At 41.5% G+C, this 24,658-nt stretch overlaps 1 protein-coding gene across 2 annotated transcripts in view; it reads left to right on the top strand.

Moving 5' to 3' along the window:
* The window catches only part of LOC141163824 (catenin alpha-2), a 1,318,034-nt gene that overhangs the window by 451,572 nt on the left and 841,804 nt on the right, over positions 1-24,658 (top strand). For both annotated transcript variants that reach the window (XM_073649181.1, XM_073649182.1), the window contains exon 3: positions 9,283-9,435. In XM_073649181.1, coding sequence (XP_073505282.1) covers positions 9,283-9,435 — 153 coding nt within the window. The remainder of the gene's footprint in view (positions 1-9,282; positions 9,436-24,658) is intronic.

Below are 24,658 nucleotides of genomic sequence, written 5' to 3'. Positions count from 1 at the left end.
TGCATAGCCTGGGCATTTTTTCAGATCGATAAAGATGACCCAACTCGTGTTATCTGTAACATTTGTCAGCAAAAGCTAAGTAGAGGCCAAAAAATACATAGTTTGAGTACTTCATGCATGAACTGGCACATGGACATGAAGCATAAGTTGCATTGGGAAGCTCAGTATGCTACAATGCGGCCTACCCGGCTGGGCCAACCACCGTCTGCCATATCTTGTGCATCCGCGGCCTCTTCATCCTCTGTGACTGGGGGGACAGCAGTCACACCTGTTTTGGGGCGCAGACCTGCCACCTCTTTACCCGCAACAGCCAGCGTGATTGGCAGGTCATCATTTTCTTTGGAGGTGGTAACAGCAGCTGGTGTTGAGCGCTGTCCGACATCGATAGCACCACCTTTGGATCAAGGCAACCTAACATGTCCGCCTGCATCTTCCTCACAGACCGGCAGTTTGCCGGGGACACCCTTATCAACCCCGTCTAAGCACAATAGCCAGCCCTCGGTCCCTCAGATGTAGACAAGTAAAAGACCATTTCCTCCTAGCAATGAGAAAGCTAAGAGGTTGAATTTCACCATCTGCAAGCTCTTGGCTACAGAAATGCTGCCTTTCCGCCTGGTGGACACAGAGGATTTTCGAGACCTTATGTCCGTCGCAGTGCCCCAGTACCAGATGCCCAGTCGGCACTACTTCTCAAAGAAAGGTGTGCCTGCGCTCCACCAGCATGTCGCACACAACATCACCGCTTCTTTGATAAACTCTGTGTGTGACAGGGTGCATTTCACCACAGACACTTGGACGAGTAGGCATGGACAGGGGCGTTACATGTCGCTGACTGGGCACTGGGTAACTATGGTGACAGCAGGACAAGGGGCTGCTGTCCAAGTCTTGCCGTCCCCACGAGTTGTGCGTCAATCCTCTTTATGTCAAAGTTCCTCCACTGCTTCTGCCTCCTCAACCTCCTCTCGTTCTTCCACCTGCACCCAAAGCCTGTCTGGTCATGCCACAAGCTTTCTAACTGCGCAGAAGGGATCCTGCACACCTCCTTACTATGCTGGCAGTAGGGCTCAACGTCATCAGGCGGTTTTTACATTGAAATGTCTGGGAAATGTGAGTCACACAGCTGAGGAGTTGTGGTCAGCTCTGGAGAACCAATTTCATGAATGGTTGTCTCCACTGGACCTGAAACCAGGGAAGGCCGTGTGTGACAATGCTGCAAACCTGGGTGCGGCCCTTCGCCGGGGCAATGTCACACACGTGCCTTGTATGGCTCACGTGTTGAACCTGGTTGTCCAGCAATTTTTAGCCCACTATCCCAGACTAGATGGCCTTCTGCAGAGGGCACGGTCGCTGTGTGCTCACTTCCGCCGTTCGCATCCCGCAGCTCAGCGACTTACATCTCTACAGAAGTCGTTGGGCCTGCCACTTCACCGGCTAAAATGCGATGTGCCTACCCGGTGGAATTCAACTCTGCACATGTTGCAGCGACTGTGGCAGCACCGACAAGCCCTGGTGCAATACGTTCTGACGTATAGCCTGGGCCAACGAGATTCAGAGGTGGGGCAAATCACGCTGGAGGAGTGGTCTCAGATCAGGGACCTATGCACCCTTCTGCACAGTTTTGAAATGGCGACGAAAATGTTTAGTGCTGACGATGCCATTATCAGCATGACTATTCCGGTGATTTACATGTTGGAGCACATGTTAAACAGAATTCGGACCCAGGTGGTGGCACAAGAGGAGGTGGAGGAAGTAGAGGAGGAGGAGTTGTATGCGGAAGGGCTAACATCTGCAAGGTCCAGACGGTCGGCAGGACCAAGGCGGCAGGCATGTGAGGGTGGGGGAGATGGTTTTACCAGGGCGCATGGTAGCAGCCAAACTAGTGAGGAAGGTGCAGGAGCCCAGGAAGAAGTGGAGGACGAACTGATGGAAGACTCATCAGATGAGGGAGACCTTGATCACATTTCTGTTGTGCGAGGTTGTGGGGAGAGGACAGAGGAAGGAAGCATGATTGTTACCTCGCCACCAACACAACAGGGACTTGGTGCTCCTGGATGCGCAACACACATGAGTGCCTTCTTGCTGCACTACCTGCAACATGACCCTCGAATTGTGAGAATTAGAAATAATCCTGACTACTGGGTTGCCACACTGTTAGATCCCCGGTACAAAAGTAAATTTGCAGAAATTATTCCTGCCATAGAAAGGGATGCACGCATGCAGGAGTATCAGCAGAGACTGTTGCAGAATCTTACATGTGCTTTTCCACAAAATACCAGTGGTGCACGTAGTGAATCTCACAGTTCCAACTTGCCAACCGTGGGACCGTCAAGTGTTCAGCACTCAAACCGTAACAGAACCACAGTATCTGGTGGTAACATCAATTTTGCGGAATCATTTCACCACTTTTTTAGCCCTTCCTTTGCAAGGCCACAGGAGACAAGAAGTCTGACACATAGTCAACGCCTAGAGACGATGGTACAGGAGTATCTCCAAGTAAACATTGAAGCCACGACTGTGTCACTGGACCCTTGCTCTTTTTGGGCTTCCAATCTGGATAAATGGCCGGAGCTAGCCACTTACGCCTTGGAGATCTTGTCATGCCCCGCAGCCAGCGTTCTGTCTGAACGTGTGTTCAGCGCTGCTGGTGGTGTGCTGACAGATAAGCGCACGCGGCTCTGCACTGATAATGTAGACAGACTCACGTTCATAAAGATGAACAAATCATGGATCCGAAACGACTTTTCTACCCCTGTGTCATCCTGGGGAGAGTAAAAGCTTGATGATTGTTTAAAATCACCCTACCAACCGTTTTAAGCTTTCAAATTACTAATCATGTTTATCTGTATCTTGACTGGAAAATAATTTGGGCTTTGTAGCAGTGTGCAGCACTGATCCTATTAGGCCATCTATAATAAGCTCCACCAGATTTAAAATTAAAAATAATTGTTAGCTGCATCTAGCTCGGAAAATAATTTTGGAGCTCCGAGATGCGCAAGACACATAAGTGCCTTCTTGCTGCACTACCTGCAGCATGACCCTCATATTGTCAGAATTCGAAGTAATCATGACTACTGGGTTGCCACACTCTTAGATCCCCCAAACTTTTCGATCAACCTTTTCATTTTAATAAAGACCAAAAAAATGGTCATTTTTGAAATTATAAGCATTAGCAGGTTGTTAGAAACTGAAATCAAACAGTTTTCAACTCAAAACTTTATTCTAGGTGATGTTACATTTTCATATAGGACCCCTTGTTCGAAAGGAGCTTCTGAACTCTCTCGTCCATTGAATTTGTCAGGTTTTGGATGGTTTCTGCTTCAATTGTTTTGCATGAGGACAGAATACCCTCCCTGAGCTGTTGCTTAGATGTGAACTGCCTCCCGCCATCATAGACACTCCTTTTAATGATGCTCCAAAGGTTCTGAATGGGGTAGAGGTCAGGGGAGCATGGGGGTCACACCATAAGTTTGTCCCCTTTTATGCCCATATCAGCCAGAGATGCAGATGTTTTATGTGCAGCATGAGATGGTGCATTATCATGCAGAAAAATGATCTTGCTGTGAAATACACGGTTCTTCTTCTTGAACCATGGCAGGAAGTGCTGTTTGAGAAAATCCACATACATTATGGAGTTCATCTTTAGCGCCTTCAGGGATCCTAAAGGGGCCGACAATCTCTCTCCCCATGATTCCAGCCCAAAACATTACTCCACCTCCTCCTTGTTGGCGCTGTAGCCGTGTTTGCGTGGGGTGTCCATCAACCAGCCATCCTCCACTCCATCCATCTGGACCATCGAGCGCTGCACGGCACTCATCCGTGAACAAAACAGTTTTGAAATCAGTCTTCATGTAATGTTTGGCCCACTGGAGCCGTTTCTGCTTGTGTGAAGTGGATAGAGGAGGTCGACAGGATGGCGTATGCACAGCTGCAAACCTCTGAAGGACCCTGCATCTTGTTGTTCGGGGGACGTTGGAGGCACAAGCAGCTTCAAAAACTTGTCTGCTGCTATGACAAGGCTTTTTTGCCGCTGCTCTTTCAACCTGACGTAATTGCCTGTAGGAAAGAGTCCTCAATTTGCCCTTATCAGCACGCACACGTGTGTACTGTGAATCAGCTACATACTTCTTGATTGCCAAGACACTTCATCCTGATCATCGCACAATGTTGATTGTAGTCATGCATTGACCTAAACACTCCACAATTTGTTGCTTCTCAGCAGCCGACACATCCTTTTTCTTTCCCATTTTGGCAGAAAATGTAGGCTGCTGAATAATGTGAGAGAGCCTTCTTAAGTAGTCTTGCCTTTCATTGGACACACCTGCCAAACTAATTAGCACTGGTGTCTGCAATTGCTTACAGTGATATAAAGAGCCCTGACACACATCACCATCAATGAGTTTAACTGACAAACAAACAAATTCTTCCCTTATCACTCCTAAACACTTTTTGCATAATAATTTGGAACACAGTGTACATGTGCTTTTCCACAAAACACCAGTGGTTCACGTAGTGAATCTTACAGTTCTAACTTGCCAACCGTGGTCTGTATGGAGTTGTTCAATAAAGGGCCCAAAATTAAGATAACATAGATGGGAGAGGTCTCTATGAAAAGGAATTCCTAAGTATTTGATACCCTGTGAGGGGCAGGCAAAGGGAAAGTTGGACTGGATGGAATCCTATATGGATTTGGGGAGGGAGACATCGAGGGCCTCAGACTTCGCTGCATTGATTTTAAAATTTGACCATGTAACAAAGTGATCTATTTCAGCCATAACAGCATGGATGGATATATGTGATTGAGTGATATATACTAGGACATCATCAGCAAATAGAGAGCACTTGTACTCGGTGCCTCCCACCTCAATCCACCTAATATTGGGGTTATGGCGAATTTATGAGAGCAGGTGCTCCGTCACTAGGATGTATAAGAGAGTGGACAGAGAACATCCCTGCCTTGTCCCATTGGTGATTGTGAAAGGTGATGAAAATGTTCTGACGCGCCCCCTGGGCCTTGGGACACCCGGAGCCGGACCCTTTTTGGTGGATGCTGGTGGTTGTAGTCTCCGTGGCGGCAACCCGGTTCCGTGGCTCAGGGTGGTCAAACCAGTGGCGGAACCATTAATGTGGTTTTGATGTTTAAATGTCCGACTATGCCACCCGTGGATTGCGGTCAGAGTGAACCGCCGCTCCAGGGCAGACCGCTGAGGCTGGTGTTGTGGGTGCAGCAGAGCGTAGCATAACTCCCCACGGGAGGAGTATAGCCTCAGGGCAGTGTATGCGGAGGATGGGGGTGATGGTGCAGGGCAGCAGCAGTAATGACACGGAGTCAGTGATGCAGTCCAGGGCCTTTACTCACAGTTCTTATTATCCAGACCACGTCTGCAGGTAACGGCTGCCCACGTCGTACTGTGCTCACCAGGTGAGGGGCTCAGACAACTCCCAGATATCTTTGGAGCGCTTCACAGGACCCCCTTTGTGTGTCCTTTGTCTGGCCTTTCTTACCAACCCTTCTGTCCGGCTGCCTCGGGCCTCCTCTTTGTAAGCTTGGCGCCAGTTTCCCTGACCGTATGTGGTGCCTTCCTAGCGGGTGTAGCGAGGGGCTGCGCCACATAAAATGTCACAGCCTCCTGTTTCTAGCTGAGGGTCGTTTCCTGCCTCCACTAGTTTCGGGGACCGGTCTCCCCCTTTTGGCCTGACCCCTCCACGCAGGTGGATTCTGGCGTGCGGTGGCGACTAGCCCGTCCGCACCCCTGAGATCCCTTCATTCCTCATTCCTGGAGCCTTCTCCGCTCCTCTTCCTTCCTTCTCCCTCTTCCAGGCCTGGGCCTCTGTTACTAGGCCCGCCTCCGGAGCAGAGCTCATGCAGAGCCCCTGCTCCCTGCCACTTCTGCTCAGACTTCTCTGCACTGAACTAAGATGGTGCCCACCTTTTATACTCCCTTCTCAATGCACCCAGGAACTGCTTCCTCCCTGCTCCTGCACTACAGGGTTCCCCTTCCTCAGTGTTCCCTCCCCCCACTCCAGCCAGGGACAGGGACTGTCGTGCCCATCTCAGGGGCATATTGGTCGCCCTGCCCCACGGCAATGTGGTGTAATGCATGCAGGTGTCGGGTCCTGATCCACACTACATCCTTACCTGAGAGTGAGATATCACACCTCTGGGTGAGGTGCAATACCTCTGTAGCAACCGAGCCCTCAGGGTGCTACAGTTCCATTTATCTTCAACCTAGGTGACGTATTGCGATACAGGGCCGTGATTTTGGCTATAAAAGGGTCCCCTAGACCCCTACCCCAAGCTTTTTAAGTGAATCATATATGGCGTGACAGGAGACTCTATGGAATGCTTTCTCAGCATCCAACGAGAGTATCTAATTACAAATTTTTAACTGCATCTAGCCCAGGAAATACTTTGTGCCTAGTAGCAGGGTCTGCTAGTCAGCGGATTATCCCGGCTGTTAAGCAAGCTACACCACCTGTAGTTTGGACACTTCATTTTTTCAAAGGAAATGCTTCGGGACCACGGGATACTCAGTGAAGAGCATCAGGAGGCACCCCAAGGCATAGGGGCTGGGACTGGCAGTAGGATGCCTTGCGGTGGACAGCCGAGCTCGATCCTTATAAAAGCTTTTTAACTGCAGCAGCTTTAGTGGACGCTACTGGAGCTGGAATTACGCGGCTGCTGGCATGAGACTTGCCCTCCAATAGATCCTTGTAAATGGATTTAAAGTGTTTTCATTCAAATTAGAGAGACAATTTAAATTAAAAAGTTTAGAGCTGCCTCCACCACAGGGGGGCTCGCTCGACCCACCAGCGGACAGGCACCAGTATTGGGAGAGGGGGGCTGGCCATCAGGGTTCACCGCGGCTCTGGCACAAACCCGGCGACATGGAGGTGGCATGGGCAGGAGCGGACTGGCCGTGTCGGCTTCTCACTTTTTGGATTTTAGAAGGGCATGACATGCCTATATCTGTGTCTCCCCCTCCTTTTACTCCTCCACCTCTTTTATTTTCGCATGACTATATGTACTTGTCACTTTTCCATGTGTAAGTTATGTCTTCTGAGCAGTTTGTCAGCTTTTGGACACCTTTGAAGGTGTTTTCTATGTGTTTCTATGTGTTTTTGTTTGCCTGCCATTGGTTTTAACGGTGTTCGAAGGTGTTCGACGAACAGTTCGACGAACAGTTCGGCGAACACACGAGTGTTCGAAGAACCGAACCGAACTCGAACACTACGGGGGTGGCTCAACACTATTTATGACTTCAGTCAAAGGTATCTTCAGTCAACAGGAAGGAGGTGATGGCTGGCGGGGAATAGATTTGGAGTGACAAAGGCTTCAGATCTACAAAAATGTTTTAGCTCATTAGCATATCTATTATAACTCTGATTTCTCAGTAACAGTGGAATGGACCATGTAAAGGTATTGTTGATCTTTGGAAGAGATACGTGTCCATATAAATAGTTTGTGGTTTGAAATCCTGCTTAAAGATTCTCTTTAAGTATACAGGACATCATGGATAGACATCGCTGTTTTTATATACCGATCAAGCAAGCATGCTGGATGGTTACAGCTTAGGAACTTACAGAAATGGGAATTCAACTACATAATGCAGATTACACTGTAGCCATGTTTTCTGCCAACTGGGGCAAAATTTCAGTTTACCCCTTGTCCTGTATCTATGTAGCCTGGTGAAGCCCTTGTCCTGCATCTATGTAGCCTGTTGAAGCCCTTGTCCTGTATCTATGTAGCCTGGTGAAGCCCTTGTCCTGTATATATGTAGCCTGGTGAAGCCCTTGTCCTATATCTATATAACCTGGTGAAGCCCTTCTCCGGTATCTATGTAGCCTGGTGAAGCCCTTGTCCTGTATCTATGTAGCCTGGTGATGCCCTTGTCCTATATTTATATAGCCTGGTGAAGCCCCTAGTGCCTGGGTTGTCTTTGTTGACCCCTCCCTAGCAATGTCCCAGTCTCTAGGTTAACTCTACAAAGGTGAAGATACATAAGGTATCCTCCATAGTAATATAGAGTCTTATGTTACTGATCCACATTCGTTTTTGCTTTATACTGATTATCTCATAAATCTTTGATTTTTTTTTCTTAAACAAAATATGTAAATTTCGAAGACTTGCCGCTGTCGTTGCCACAGTAACTTCCTGGGATTTCTGCCAAGCTGGTTACTGATATATTGTATCATGTTGTTACATTATCAGTATAAGAAAACTATCAGCACAAAAGAAACTATTTAACAATGAAAATAAATATCTGAAAATGTCGACATTTCTGAAAACCAAATAAGCAGACCTGTACTCCCTATATAATAAATATAACGTGAAAGTAAAGAATTGTTTAATAAGCGTCGTCCTCTAACTTGTGGTTACAATTAGGTCAGAATTATGGGGTCACTCTCGAGGTACAAGGATCAGTATCACTGAGTCAAACAAGTAAAATGCAACACCTTAAAGTCACCTGATTGGCAACATCATTGCTTACCCCAAACCTCCAGGCATTTTATATGTTCAAGGAGATACTTGGAATGTGTAAGATCCACCGATTCATGCATATCCAACTTCTTCTAAATTATTCTAACTGACATATTGGTGAAAAAAGCCTAAGAGATGAAATTCCATAAAAAAAAACATCAAGAGATGATGTCGGATTCAATACATAATTGGTAATCAACAAGAAATAAATATATGTATATATATATTTATATATATTCATTAAAATTATTTACCGTAATTAAAAATGCTTTTATGAAGTTCTTTTGATCCTAAAATGGAAGAGTTAATATCCCAAGGAGGGCAGAATGTCTTGGATAAAAAAAGACATCATGTATCTATTGACCATTTGTCATATGTTGCATTTTGTGCATAGTCTGTGCTTAGTCAAATGTTCCCAACAGGACTCCATGGCCGGTTGACTTGTTGGCACCTAATAACTCAATCTTTTTATAGCTAAGGACTGCTTGATGATTACCAAGTAATGTGGACATTTGAAAAATTGGCCTCATGCGACAATTGACAATTTTTTTTCTATCCATGTCTTTACTCTTTGATTAAATTGATTCTATTGTATCATTAGTTATTGCTAATCTTATTTTTCTATTTAGCACATCCCGCTAACCTTTCTACAGTACTTGGCTTAAATATTCTTAAACTAACTGGCAACATTTCACATGTAGACAAGTTAATTTCGCTAATTTGCATGCTAAATACATTTTCCATTAAAAAGCTATTTTATTTTTAAGACACAATCTCATTTTCCTACCATTTTTTCCCTTTAGCTCCGGAAGGCAGTAATGGACCATATCTCCGATTCTTTCTTGGAAACAAATGTTCCCCTGCTGGTTCTCATTGAGGCTGCAAAGAGCGGTAATGAGAAGGAGGTGAAAGAATACGCCCAAGTGTTTCGCGAACATGCCAACAAATTGGTAGAGGTAAGCCTTTGGTTTACATCAAAAGAAAATCTTTCATGTATCTTGTCAGGTATTAAAGTGGCAGATGGGAATAATGTTGTGATAATGAGGGGCACCAAGTTAACTTTCAAGTTTTTTCCATTGTTCTGCTAAATACAAAGGAACTTTTTTATTCTATTGCATGTTGGAATTGTTGCTATCTTTCGACACTGATATATACATATATACGTATATATTGGTCCATTTTTTTATATATATTTCATGGTGTAAATGAAGTCAATTCTTTTATATGTTCAGACATAAATGAACGAATAATGTATAAGTGAATGATTAATTTTAGTCCATTGTTTTATATTCTTTATCTGACTTTTCTGAGACGTTCATCTTGGAACCTGCACCTGCTTTTCTTAGCTTTCAGGAGGGTCATTTTTTTCTGCATGTTTCTTACCCTGTACAAGGTGTTTTGTGTCCTATGCTCCATCTTAAATACAAGGTTTTATATGAAATTAGATTCATTATTCTCTTAATGAGTAAATTAAATTCTGCAGTGTAAGGACCCGCGGGACCAGTAATAGACACTTTTTTTCCTAATGTTTTTGAGTTATCTAATTCAACATGAATGTTAAAGGAATAAGAAGGAGTCTGTACCAGGAAGGGAAAGACACAAGGATGAAGGAGCAAAAACTGATTGGCGGGAAAATTCTCATCATGGTCATGAAACAAATAGTTTTCTTAGCCGCTTTTACTATTTTGGTCTATAGTGAAAATTGGAAAATTAAAAATTGTACTCTGGAGGTATTGCTTAATGTGGAAGAAATACTGCTGCTTCTTTTGGAAACAGTACTACCAAAATTTTTGGGTCATGTGTAATATTGCAACTTGCATATTCAGTCGGTGAGGTGCAGCATATTTTTTCTGCTGGTTTCTAATCCTCTATAAGGTGAATCAGTAAATTAAATTCTGCAGAGTAAGGGCTTGCAGAACCTGTAGCAGATACTTTTCTGCTGCTGCACCTGAATTGCTTAATTCAACAAGATTGATAAAGGAGAAAGAAGTTGTCTATGTAGAAAAGTTGAAGACATAAGGATGCCATGACCAAAATTTTCATCATACTCATGAAGCAAAGAGCTTTAGAGGACACTATTTCTATTTTGGCCCATGGGTGAAAAGCGTCATGCAAATAATTACGTTCAGCTCCATTAGTTGTATGACGTTTAGTTGCAATGCCTCACACAGCCTGATATGTGGTTGTCTTCCTGAAGAAGTATCTGTTACTTCGAAACGCGTCGAATAAAACCTCATGTTAAATATATCTTTAAAAATAGACATCTTGTATACACGGCAGCATGGTAGATATCCACAAATTCTCCTTATTTTTACACACAACCTGTTGACAGGTGTGGCACTGTTCTTGGAAGAAATTAGTCATATATTCCGTAACCCGATGGCTGTCTGGGCTTGTTGGGAGTTAAGTTTGGAATCATATCGAGAGACATATAGCTGCTACAAAAAGATACAAAAACATATATACAAATGCCTGTAATACTAGTTACACTGTGTGTTTGTTCTTCTTATAGTGGAGTAAGGCTTTATGGGGATATATACAGGAGATTTACAAGATTTTAATCATTTTGATTTTGAGCTTCCATCAATTACCAAACTCTTTACACTAGACAAGACTAGTGTAAAAATGGTAAATTTACTGTGTGGTATAAAATTAGTCTGAGCCAGCTAAGTGCAGACATAATTATGTAGAGATAGACATTTTCCTCACCATTTAGGAAGAGAAATAAAAGCATTTTCGGAGCTAAATATACAAAAAGCTTCATTTTACTGCACTGTTAGAATTAATTACCCTTTTGCGTTGTACAGTTCCATCTCAAAATATTATTTATTGGCTAGTGATACGTAGTGATGTTTTTAGTAATGTTACTAATTGATCAAGTGTTTATATCAGTTTGTAAAATATGTAATAAAACCTCCATTTGTGAATTATTAATATTTCACATTAGTGTATTTAGATTTAAGCCTTATAGTATTTTACAAGATTGGATTGTTTGCGCAGATATCTATCAAAGACCTCGACTGATCAATCCTGGTAGAAAAGGTCTAATGGGGTTTGCCAAATGTATGAAATTGAAAACCCATCCTTGGGTTGGGTCATCAATATCAGATCGGTGGGGTCCTACACTCGGCACCCACACAATCTTCTGATACTATTCAATTGAATAGTAGTAACTGATCAACTGATCTTCAGTACCGGGAGAGGACACTAAACAGTCTGTTATAGCAGTGGTGGTCCAGTGCATGTAATGCCAGAGCTGGTAATAGCTGATTGCTGGGGATGTTGGATGTCAGATCTTCACTGACACCCAACTATCCAAAGTGTAAATGATTAGTATCATACTAAGGAACCCCATTGAAGATAGCCTATGATTATTATATAAGGGGTTACTACTTTGGAACCCATTTCTATTGATGCTGTAAGAGTGAAGAACCATTGACTAAGAGTGGTGGACCTGGTCCTTCTATAACTGTCCATTCATATATGAGGTGTCCATGAAAATACTAGCTTTTGATGTGCCAGCACTGGAAGGAAAATTTATGGTTGGCTGAATTATTTAGCTGATTGTTGAATCCCCTGATGAGCAAACTCTTAGGGCCCTGTCACACTAAGTGATGCTACAGCGATCCCGACAACGATGCGACCTGTCAGGGATTGTTGCTGCGTCGCTATGTGGTCGCTGGTGAGATGTCAAACAGTCAGATCTTCCCAATGACGCAGCAATGATGCGGCGACCCGTAGCGACCTGTATAAGGATGCACACCTTTGTGTTTCTGTGTCTGAGTCATTAACAAGGTCGTTGGTAAGGTGTCAAACACACCGATACATGCTACCCAGCGGGACCACAATGATCAAAAAAAGGTCCAGACCATTATGACACGACCAGCGATCTCACAGCAGGGGCCTGGTCGCTGCTAAGTGTCAAACATAGCGAGATCGCTACTGAGGTCGCTGTTGCGTCATAAAACTTGTGACTCAGCAGCGATCTCGCTAGTGATCTCGCTTAGTGTGACGGGGCCTTTAAGATCATATGTTTGTTCGCAATTCATTGACATTGTATACATCTAATGTAGAGAGAACCTCCCAAAGTGAAGTCTAGCTCATGTATAATATTGTAAGGGCTCAGTGTGGGTTTTACTGATTTAGGGACTTATTGTGCACTCAATATAATAGTGTAACACAGTGCTAGACCATACATGTCAAACTCTGGCTCATGGGCCAAACCTGCCTCTCAGGGTGGTTTTATTTGGCCTGCGACACCAGAACCACCACCCCTATGTGGGTCTATTATTCTGTAAGGAGGAGTATGTGGAGCCATTATTCTGTATGGAGGACTATGTGGGGCCCATTATAATGTATGGAGGACTATGTGGGGCCATTATTCTGTATGGAGCAATATATGGGGCCCATTATACTGTATGGAGGACTATGTGGGGCCTATTATAATGTATGGAGGACTATGTGGGGCCCATTATTCTATATGGAGGACTATGTGGGGCCCATTTTACTGTATTGAGGATTATGTGGGCCCATTATACTGTATGGAGGACTATGTGGGGCCCATTATACTGTATGGAGGACTATGTGGGGGCCATTATACTGTGTGGAGGACTATGTGGGGCCATTATACTGTATGGAGGACTATGTGGGGCAATTATTCTGTATGGAGGACTATGTGGAGCCCATTATACTTTATGTAGGACTATGTGGGGTCCATTATTTTGTATGGAGGACTATGTGGGGCCTATTATTATGTAAGTAGGACTAGGTGGTGCCCATAATACTTTATGGAGGACTATGTGGGGCCCACTATTCTATATGGATTACTTTGAGGGGTCATTATACTGTATACTGGTTGGCCCGCGACTTTGTTCAAGTTTTTATTTTGGCCCTCTGTGTATTTGAGTTTGGTATCTCTGTGCTAGACAGACACTGCCTCTGTAAGGGCTCACTCACACCACAGTCATTTCTATCCGGGTGCAATGCCACAAACATCAGATTGTCGAGCCGGTCCAAGGAAAAGAATCGCAGCATATCCGAGTTTGATCTGATATTCGGATTGCACTCAACCATGCAAATCAACGAGTATGTGGAAAACATCAGACTGCACTCGGATGACATCTGAGTCCAGCCTGATTTACACGCATTGACACGATAGAGAAGATGGAAAAATTTAATTCTCCATCTTCTCCCCACAGTGTGCTCTGATTATCTCCTCAGAGAGAATCGGATCATATTCTGACACTTGAATTAAACTCTGATCAGAGTTTGACCAGAGTGTCATTTGCATAATCTGCCCAATTCTCTCCAACGAGAAAATAGTAGTATTGCTCCTCTTAGTGCCTGCTAAAAGTCCAGTGCCCCATTTTGATTCCCCACACAATATTAATGTCCACTGTTGGGCATGCTCTTTCTGCCCCTCTAGAAAGCAATAAATCCTGATATGCCTTCATGATGTAGTGATTGAAGTAATGCCCTGTGTGTGCACCCTAGTAACATTGCCCCATTTTTGGCTCAAGACAGTAGTAATGACCCTTGCACGATACCTAAAAAGTGATAAAAACCCCTTTATTGTTCGAATCAGTAATTTTTTCCCCATATACAAAATTAGACTTGCCTTTCCCCATTGTCATAATAAGTTCAGCAATTGTGAACTCTCCGAGCATGCACATCAGCCCAACCTAAGTGGCCCAATGTGATTACATCATTGCACTGCCTGTGCCCAAAAGCTGAAGACCTTTGCATAGGTCCAAAGTGGGCTTCCACCCACGAGACAAATAAAGAAAAGGGAGAAAGTTTTTGGCTCCCTGCACTACTATAAGTGTCAACTATTTCTGCAACGGAATGAGGTGCTGACACAAGGATCCAGTTTGATTCAGCTGAAGTCTGGGACAATTATCCTGGATGCCTGTTGCAACCCATGCCCCGATCTTTAGGATTTATACTCTTCCATTGGGAGATTCACATTGTGTTTTATAATACTGTCAGTTGCTCCATTGGGACTTACAGTACATCTGAATTCACGGTAAAGGGGATATGGACATTTGTGCTGATGGAGACATTGACTTTAATGATGTAGACAGTGTCACATTGTGCTCTGTCAGTCATCATTTTTGGCAGTATGCACTTATTTGAGGCAGGCACCAAAACGTGGTACTGTAGACTGCGACTTAGTGCCCACCTCAAATAGATGGAAACTGCAGAATATAATGTGTGACAGAGCAGAATGTGACACCATCTTCATCAGTAAAGGGATTAGCCTCGTCAGTGCCAACATCTAAATCCCATTTTCCAGGGCTTTACCCCTATGAAGCCACTGTAAGCTAAAACACAATGTGCATCCCCTTAGCATTTCATCATGGAACCAAATGATTCTTCTTTGGGGCATTGGGATGGGACAAGTAAAGTCACTGCTTCATTGATTCTACCAGATTAAAGCTTCTTGAAGGATATCTCCTATTGGTCATGACTTCAAGTGAGGTTAGGCTATGTTCACAAATCCAGAAAATATTTTCATTTTTGGATAACAAAATTGGAAATAAAATGATCCAGTATAGGAATATGAGGATAGAAATGTCTTAAACTGTCTTTCGTTTGACTGCTATCCAAGTACAATGGTTTTTTTAGCATGAGCAAGAAAGTGCGTAACAATTAGATCAAACAGATGCCTATAAGAAACGGATCATAATGGATGGTCATCAATTAATGGATCCATTTTGTTACCACTGTCCATGCCCAAAACACTAGAGATGTTCAGAGATACCTCTTGTAAAAATGGATCTGTAACAAACAGAACAAAAATTGATGCAAAACACCAAAAATGTGTGACCATTTTTGCTCTATTAGTAACTGATCCAGTTTCTTTTTTTTAACACTGAATCTATTACAAATGGAAGAACCAGAGTTATAACCTTTTGGGTGGAATTTCCCTTTACAGCATAAAATCCCTTTTTTGTAAAAAAAACTTTATTAATATCCACAATATGCAATTCTATAAAGGCAGTGGAATGTTAAATATATAAAACTTTAATAGGACGTAAGCTGAATGTAACAGGCCGCTTAGCTCAAGAGATGAATGGCCAATTCTCATCGGACATAGCCACCTACGTAGAGGGACAAGTTGACGGATGATATTGCAACTCGGCTCTACGGCAGAGTGGCAGGATCAGCCTGTACGGGCTTCCCAAGAGTCATATCTGTTACAATGCTGGCTTTTCTAATGGTTGCCTATTCACTAAGGCAGGCCCAGAACTAGTAATCATAGCTCCGAGCCTCTGCTTATGTCCAGTATATCATTTCTATAGCCTTTAAATGCCAAATTTACAAGTTAGCATTTTAATCCCTCCTGTGATATTATGTCGTAGCTAGCATTTTATTGTCCTTCAGGGGCTTGTTTCTTTGTTTTAACCCCTTTGTATTAACATTAAGGATTTTTGAAATTTTTGGAATTTTTGTTGGAACTTCTTTCTTTACCTGCCTCTGTTCATTATTGTAGATGCTCAATTCACTTGTTTGATTAATCTCAGCTCTCTTTGCAGTTGAGAGGTAATTATCAACTATTTGCTTCTGTTTAACTTGTTTCCTATTTATAAAGTGATAACTTGAAGAAATATCTTATACATAAACCGGGGCCCTGAGACAAGCAAATGAATCACGTTTGTTTGGTAATGATATCTGCGGCACTCAGGAGGTAGATTCAGATGATTTGTGAGCCTCCGGTTGCTTAGCAGCGTGTGTCTTTGAAAATAATAAGAATAATGCAGATATGTCTGTGTTCTTGTCAAGGTTTTCTACTTTCTCTTTTTCTCGTAGATGAAATACTACAGTATAATGATCAAGACATGTGTGACACGCGTTGGTACATGGGTTCAATCCATGACAGTAATCAGTGTGTAATGTCATATGTTGTCAAAGTTGGGATTGGATCTTTGCTGTGTTTGAGAAGAGGATTGTTGAGGACATTTTAGAAAACTTCCTTAATTTTAATCATAAATGGATGTTAAGGAATTGCCCACTATTTTTTATTATTTTAAAAATGTACCCATAGACCAGTGGTTCTCAACTCCAGTTCTCAAGACCCACCAACAGATCATGTTTTCAGGATTTCCTTAGCATTGCACAGGTAATAATTCCATCACCTGGGAAAAACAAAGCAAACCTGATCTGTTGGTGGGTCTTGAGGACTGGAGTTGAGAACCACTGCCATAGACGAATGAAAAATGTACTTATCCATCGGACCCTGTGTTACACACCATCTCCTCATATCCTCACCGGTTAGAAGACATCACATAATTGACTGGCGATCTCTGGGGTATGTGAGTTTCCCCAGATATGGGGCCAATCAGTATTCTCTCTGTAAACTCTGTTATATGGTCAGTTTTTGTAAGGTGATAACTGTTATGATTTGCTACAAGAACTAAGGAAAGATAGGAAAACTGTCCCTACAATAGGACTAATCTGATTCCCTACGATGCAGCAGGCAACCTGTTCCTTGTGAAAAGACCCGCCTTCATCCTCATCTAGTCTGAACGCAGACCTATTGATATAAGGGAGGGGTCCCTAAAAGTACTAAGGACTGGGACAAAATTGGACACCTCCTAGCAGAAGTTGTAGTGGAGCAAAAAGACAAACAGACAAAAATACTTAGAGGTCCAAGGACCAAGCAAACTATAGAGATAGGTATAAAGCACCTGGCTAGATTAAGAGTCAAAGTAACACTGAAGTCCAGCAAAGCCAGAAGGGTGGAGCTGGTTTAAATAGGCAGCAGGTCACGTGACCACAAAATAGAAAAAAACTAACAGGAGGGTTCTAACAATAACATTGTTCCTTCTGTCACTGACAAGCATCTCTTGGTCCTCGTCTACCATTTGCCTGTCTATGGCTTTTGTCAGACTGCTTTGGTTGATGTTCCAGTCAGGATGGGTTTGGGTAAGCTATGGTCCAACTACATGTAGCTTGGTATTTTGGTGATCATAGCTACGAATGCTACTATGTAGTTGAGCCCTGAATAACAGCACCCTTTTCTGGACTGCAAGGTATGGTGGAAACATTACCAGCTCAGTCCAACAGGCTCTGCTGGAGGTGCACCGATGAACCTGGAGAAGGTGCTTATAGAATTCCAGATTGAATATTTTTCATTGGGCTAGCATCCAATATTGACAAGCCTGTGTATGTATCGGGTCCCAGACTTCGCTGCCGTACAATAGGGTGGTTGAGATGATAGAACCGAAGAATTTTAGCCAGACTCACTCTGGCAGCTTCAAGTAGAGTTTCCTTCGGTTGACATAGAGGGCTCTGCAAGGCCTTGTCTTTTAGGATGTCTATGATCACTTTCAAGCTTCCTAGCTGAGGTAGATGTATCTGTTCATCTTGTATGTGAGCACAAAATAAGGATGTGGCTTTCTCCTGTGAAATACCATGATGTTCATTTTCTTTGGGTTGATAGTAGTGCGCATGAGAAGCTGTATTTCTCCAAGATTTCCAGGTTATCTTAAAGGGCAATCTCAGTTGGTGACAACAGCAGTAGGTGATCTGCATACAGCAGAAATTTCATGGAGGGTGAGAACTGGTGCTTGGCTAGGATTCCAGAGTGGTTGCAAGCTCATAGATTTAGGTTTTGAAGAGCATCTGACTCCATTGCTCTGCTGGAAATAAGCCATTCTTCTCCTATTTAACCTCATGATGCAATGGCTCTCAGTGTAGGATCTTTTGATGATGTTGTAGGTCTTTCCTCCTATTGCACTCTCCAGCAGTTTCAGGAATCGACCTGGGTACCACACAAAGGCCCTTTTAAAGTCTACAAAACAGGCGTATATCTTCCCATGCTTTGTGTTGTGGATGTGGCTCTGAATGAAATTGTGCAGGGTGCAGATGTGGTCGGTGGTTCAATGTTTTGGCATGAACACTGCTTGGTTTGTACTGAGTACTTTGTGTTTGGTCAGGAACTTGAGGGTCCTCTTGTTCAGGATTCTGTTGAACAGTTTTCCTAGGTTTCTGCTGGCACATGGGCCTCTTTCGTTGGAGGTGTCATACATGTCCCAACTCTTGTTGATGGATGTGATGACACCTTGGTTCTAGGTATGAGAAAAGTAGCCACCATTCACCACAATGTAAAACAGTTCATCCACTGCAGCCTGTATCTCTGGTGGTCTATATTTTAGCATTTCTGGTGGGATTCCATCTTGGCCTATGGAAGAGATTCTCTCTGTTATTTCCTTCAGTGTGATTGGTGTATCCAGAGTTTTTTTTTAATTCTTCAATATTTACCTCCATTGCCTTTAATTTTCCTGTTATGTATTCTTGGCCTAGTTCTTCCCTTAGGATGTCTTTGTAGAGATCTTGGAAATATTGGAGCCAGATGTTGCTGTTTTCAATATTGTGGTAGGTTTTCTTACAATTTGTGCCCATGTTGATCCATAATTCCCAGAACGAGTTGTCTTGGAGGGATTTTGGAGTTGACTGAGTTTGATGGAGATGTAACTTTACCTCTATCTATCTATTATCTATCTATCTATCTATCTATCTATCTATCTATCTATCTATCTATCTATTATTTATCTATCTATCATATATCTATCTATTATCTATCTATCTATTATCTATCTATCGATCTATCTATTATCTACCTATCAGTCTATCTATTATCTATTTATTATCTATTTATTATCTATCATCTATCTATTATCTGTCGATCTATATATTATCTATCTATCTATTTATTATATCTATATTATTTAACTACTATCTATCTATATATTATCTATCTATACATCATCTATCTATTTTCTATCTACAGTTAAGTCTATATATATTTGGACAGAGACAACATTTTCTAATTTTGGTTCTAGACATTACCACAATGAATTTTAAACAAAACAATTCAGATGCAGTTGAAGTTCAGACTTTCAGCTTTCATTTGAGGGTATCCACATTAAAATTGGATGAAGGGTTTAGGAGTTTCAGCTCCTTAACATGTGCCACCCTGTTTTTAAAGGGACCAAAAGTAATTGGAAAGATTAAATAATTGTGAATAAAATGTTAATTTCTAGTACTTGGTTGAAAATCCTTTGTTGGCAATGACTGCCTGAAGTCTTGAACTCAGGGACATCACCAGACGTTGTGTTTCCTCCTTTTTGATGCTCTGCCAGGCCTTCACTGCAGTGGTTTTCAGTTGCTGTTTGTTTGTGGGCCTTTCTGTCTGAAGTTTAGTCTTTAACAAGTGAAATGCATGCTCCATTGGATTGAGATCAGGTGACTGACTTGGCCATTCAAGAATATTCCACTTCTTTGCTTTAATAAACTCCTGGGTTGCTTTAGCTTCATGTTTTGGGTCATTGTCCATCTGTAGTATGAAATGACGACCAATCAGTTTGGCTGGATCTGAGCACACAGTATGGCTCTGAACACATCAGAATTCATTCGGCTGCTTCTGTCCTGTGTCACATCATCAATAAACACTAGTGACCCAGTGCCACTGGCAGCCATGCATAGCCAAGCCATCACACTGCCTCCGCCGTGTTTTACAGATGATGTGGTATGCTTTGGATCATGAGCTGTACCACGCCTTCACCATACTTTTATCTCTCCATCATTCTGGTAGAGGTTGATCTTGGTTTCATCTGTCCAAAGAATGTTCTTCCAGAACTGTGCTGGCTTTTTCTGATGTTTTTTAGCAAAGTCCAGTCTAGCCTTTTTATTCTTGATGCTTATGAGTGGCTTGCACCGAGCAGTGAACCCTCTGTATTTACTTTCATGCAGTCTTCTCTTTATGGTAGATTTGGATATTGATACGCCTACCTCCTGGAGAGTGTTGTTCACTTGGTTGGCTGTTGTGAAGGGGTTACTCTTCACCATGGTGATTATTCTGCGATCATCCACCACTGTTGTCTTTCGTGGGCGCCCAGGTCTTTTTGCATTGATGAGTTCAACAGTGCTTTCTTTCTTTCTCATGATGTACCAAACTGTAGATTTTGCCACTCCTAATATTGTAGCAATTTCTCGGATGTTTTTTTTTCTGGTTTTGCAGCTTAAGGAAGGCTTGTTTCACCTGCATGGAGAACTCCTTTGACGGCATGTTTACTTCACAGCAAAACCTTCCAGATGCAAGCACCGCACCTCAAATCAGCTCCAGGCCTTTTATCTCCTTAACTGAGAATGACATAACGAAGAGATTGCCCACTCCTGTCCATGAAATAGCCTTGGAGTAGATTGTCTAATTACTTTTGGTCCCTTTAAAAACAGGGCGGCACATGTTAAGGAGCTGAAACTCCTAAACCCTTCATTCAATTTTAATGTGGATACCCTCAAATGAAAGCTGAAAGTCTGAACTTCAACTGCATCTGTTTGTTTTGTTTAAAATTCATTGTGGTAATGTCTAGAACCAAAATTATAAAAATGCTGTCTCTGTCCAAATATATATGGACCTAACTGTATATATCTATCTATTATCTACCTATCTATCTATTATCTATTATATATCTATTTAATATCTCTCTATTATTTATCTATTATCTATCTATCTATCTCTCTATCTATCTATCTATCTATCTATCTATCTATCTATCTATTTATCTATCTATCTATTTATCTACAGTATCTATCTATCTGTCTCTATTATAGCTATTATATACCTCATATCCCAAAAGGAAATTCACGGGTCAAATGCATTATTATAGCTGTTTTTCATGGCTGGAATAAAGGGTATGCATATAAATAAATACAATAATAATAATAATAATAATAATAATAATAATAATAAAAAAGCTCTTTCTTGTGCAGAAGTTATTTTTTATACAGCAGCTCAGATCTAGTGAGTAGTGACTAATTCATTGATTGTATGGTGCTGTATTTAGACAAAGCTAATAATTTTTTTCTAAACTTTACATATTAATTTTAGCGTTTATTCTGTGTTGTGGCTCATTACACATAATTTTAGATAAAAGAAAACGAGGCAGATATTTCTCCCTAATATTTTGTTCTTTGTATCACGGTTGAAAATTGGCTCCTTAAAATGATAATTTTGTTAAATATTCTCACTATGATACCAAAATGGGGCAAAAAAGTACATTTCCATATCCCCATATTTTTCTTTTCATTATGGTTGATATATTTTTGCAGTTTTTTTCTCTTTTGGTAGACTGTTTAACACCAGCCGCTATAGAGCACTGTGACATTTCCTGCCAGTTGTAATTCTCTGTTATATGAGATATGGACGTGTCTTGAGGCTTTGTCAGAATGACAGATCATTTCTTAAAACTAAACTTTGATAAAACAGAATCATTATTTTCCCTCATAAAACATTTTTTATTTCTCCTAAATAGAAATTATCTGTCTAGTCTCTTGCTATTCCTTTCATTAATTCTTCCAGGAGCCGGGTTTTATGTTTTTTCGCTGAGGCATTCCATATTTTTTCTCATGTATAAGACTGCTAATATTTTTAAATTTCTTTCAAGAAAAATAATTTTGAATTTTTATTTCGGCGTAAATTAATAAAAAAATATATATATCTATAAAAGACCTAATAGTGTATGATTTCACCTACTTTTATAAATCCATTTTATAAGAAGATTTGGAAGAATCCTTTGTAACTACAGTCATGGCCGAAAGTGTTGGCACCCTTGAAATTGTTCCAGAAAATGAAGTATTTCACCCCAGAAAATTATTGCACATACACATGTTTTGTTATCCACATGTTTATTTCCTTTGTGTGTATTGGAACAACACAAAAAACAAAGAAAAAAGACGATTTGACATAATTTAACACAAAACGCCACAAATAGGCTAGACAAAATTGTTGGCTCTTTTCCAAAATTGTGGATAGATAACTTTGTTTCAACCCTGTAAAGCTCATTCAAACTCACCTATGGCAAGTAACAGATGTGGGCAATATGAAAATCAGACCTGAAACCAGATAAAAATTGGAGAAGTTGACTCAATTTTATCCTTGTGTGTCTGTGTGTGCCACACTAAGCATAGAGAACAGAAAGAGGAGAAGAGAACTGTCTGAGGTCTTGAGAACCAAAATTAACTCAGTCTTTACATTGTGTGTCTGTGTGTGCCACACTAAGCATAGAGAACAGAAAGAGGAGAAGAGAACTGTCTGAGGACTTTAGAACTAAAATTGACTCAATCTTTTCATTGTGTGTCTGTGAGTGCCACACTAAGTATGGAGAACAGAAAGAGGAGAAAAGAACTGTCTGAGGTCTTGAGAACCAAAATTGACTAAATGTTTGCATTCTGTGTGTGACCAATGTGGGATTTCCATAATCTGCCTGATTCTCTTGAATAAGAGAATCTACGTTCATGTGACCCATGCCCTAAAGATTGGAATAGCCCTTTAATTCTCCAGAACAATACAGTAACTCACTTAGTACGATATGGCGGCACATAGAGATCTGTATTGTGGCCCATTGAACAGCCAAATAATTTAGATAGATCTCCATAGACATCACTATGTTATGTGCATGAGCCCTTACGAAATGGATTGTGATGAATAATCTCTCATGGGACTATCAAAGGAGATTACAGTTTTTTTCATAAAAATGTAGTGAATACGTTCGGTCTGCAAGAATTATGGTGTTTCCCTATTTGATTATTTAGTTATTTCCACTTACATTCCAGTATCTGAATATATACAATACTAATATAATAATTACCCCCGGGAACATAGAACTGTCGCTCTACAGATTGGATAGACCATGAAATACTTACAGAGTTCATCCTCACTCCAGCACATTCCTATAATTGTTTGACTGATTGCCCTTTCAGTCCATTACTGGGAGGAATACTTGATGCACAATGCAGTGTTAAAGCTGCTCTGTCATCAGTGCTCGGGTCACCGTGGCTATCTGGTGTGCTGCATTTTGTGAATAGCTTCCTTTTAGCATTGATAAAGCAATCATTCTTCTCCGCTCATGTGTTGACCGAGGGTTCAGTTTACACATTTTACAACAATCCCTCAATAAGTTATGCAATTTTCATGCATTGTTCATTCATTAGGTTATAGTATATATTGTACATATTATGTCCATGAGTAGTATTCAACCTGAATGGGGAATGATGTACCACATATACATATATAAAGTTTTAGGTGAGTGTGGAAAAAATGCATAAAAGTAAGAAACTTTCAGAAATAGAAGTGTTAATAGTTGAAATGAAATGAAAGTGCAAATGAATAAAAGACAAATATAAATCCCATCAATATTTGGTGACGCGCCTTTTGTCTTCAATACAGCATCTATTCTCCTAGGTTCTTATCACTTGCACACATGGGATTTTGAAGGATCTCAACAGGGAGGTTTATCTAAACATGATGGAGAACTAACCACCGATCTTCTGTGGATGTCACTTCTAAAAATTCTTCTGTCTTCTTCATGTGATCCCAGACCGATTGCATGTTGTTGCGATCAGGGATCTGTGGGGCTGGATTATCACCTCCAGAACTCCTTGTTCTTCTTTACGATGAAGATATTTTTCAATGACATTGTCTATATATTTGGGGCCATTCTCCTGCTGTGGAATAAATTTGGGGCTAATCAAAAGCCTCCATGATGGTATTACATGATAGAGAAGTATCTGCCCATATTTCTCAGCATTGAGGACATCATTAATGCTGACCCCAACTCTATTTGCTTAAGTGCAGCCCAAAACTTACAAGGACCCTCCACCATGCTTCACTGTTTCTGCAGACACTCATTATTGTGCTGCTCTCCTTCCATTTGGTGCATTCACTTTGCATTTTGTAAATTTGTTAAATAAAATATCTAACACTACTATTTCACACATTCACAACATAGCCTGAGATCAGCAGAACTACATGACCTGGTTTCATTAAAAAGAATGATTTTGAGATACTCTTTCGGGAGGTGTCTCTGTTAGATGTGTCTAAATGTGGCCACCTAGTGGTTGTGATCTGAGTTGCATCCTGTGGGAAGGTAAGCGTGGACACATTTGTATATGTACAACGTACTACACACTATATGCCTTAAAGTGATATTCCCATATGTCTCTAATTGCATGAACTCTTGGTATGCAATCAACTCTGAGGCCTTCACTAATCCTGAGAAGAAACCAGTCTTTTTGCTGTACTGTACATTGTGTCCCCATATCTTAAGTGCACAAATTGCATGTGATTTACAATGTTGATCCTGTATATATTCTCAATCCTTGCTTCCTAAAGGT

This window comes from Phyllobates terribilis, unplaced genomic scaffold, assembly GCF_046119375.1.
Source record: "Phyllobates terribilis strain yellow unplaced genomic scaffold, ASM4611937v1 Scaffold_1__5_contigs__length_1240528914, whole genome shotgun sequence".
NCBI lineage: Eukaryota > Metazoa > Chordata > Amphibia > Anura > Dendrobatidae > Phyllobates > Phyllobates terribilis.
This window is presented reverse-complemented; position numbering and strand designations above follow the sequence as displayed.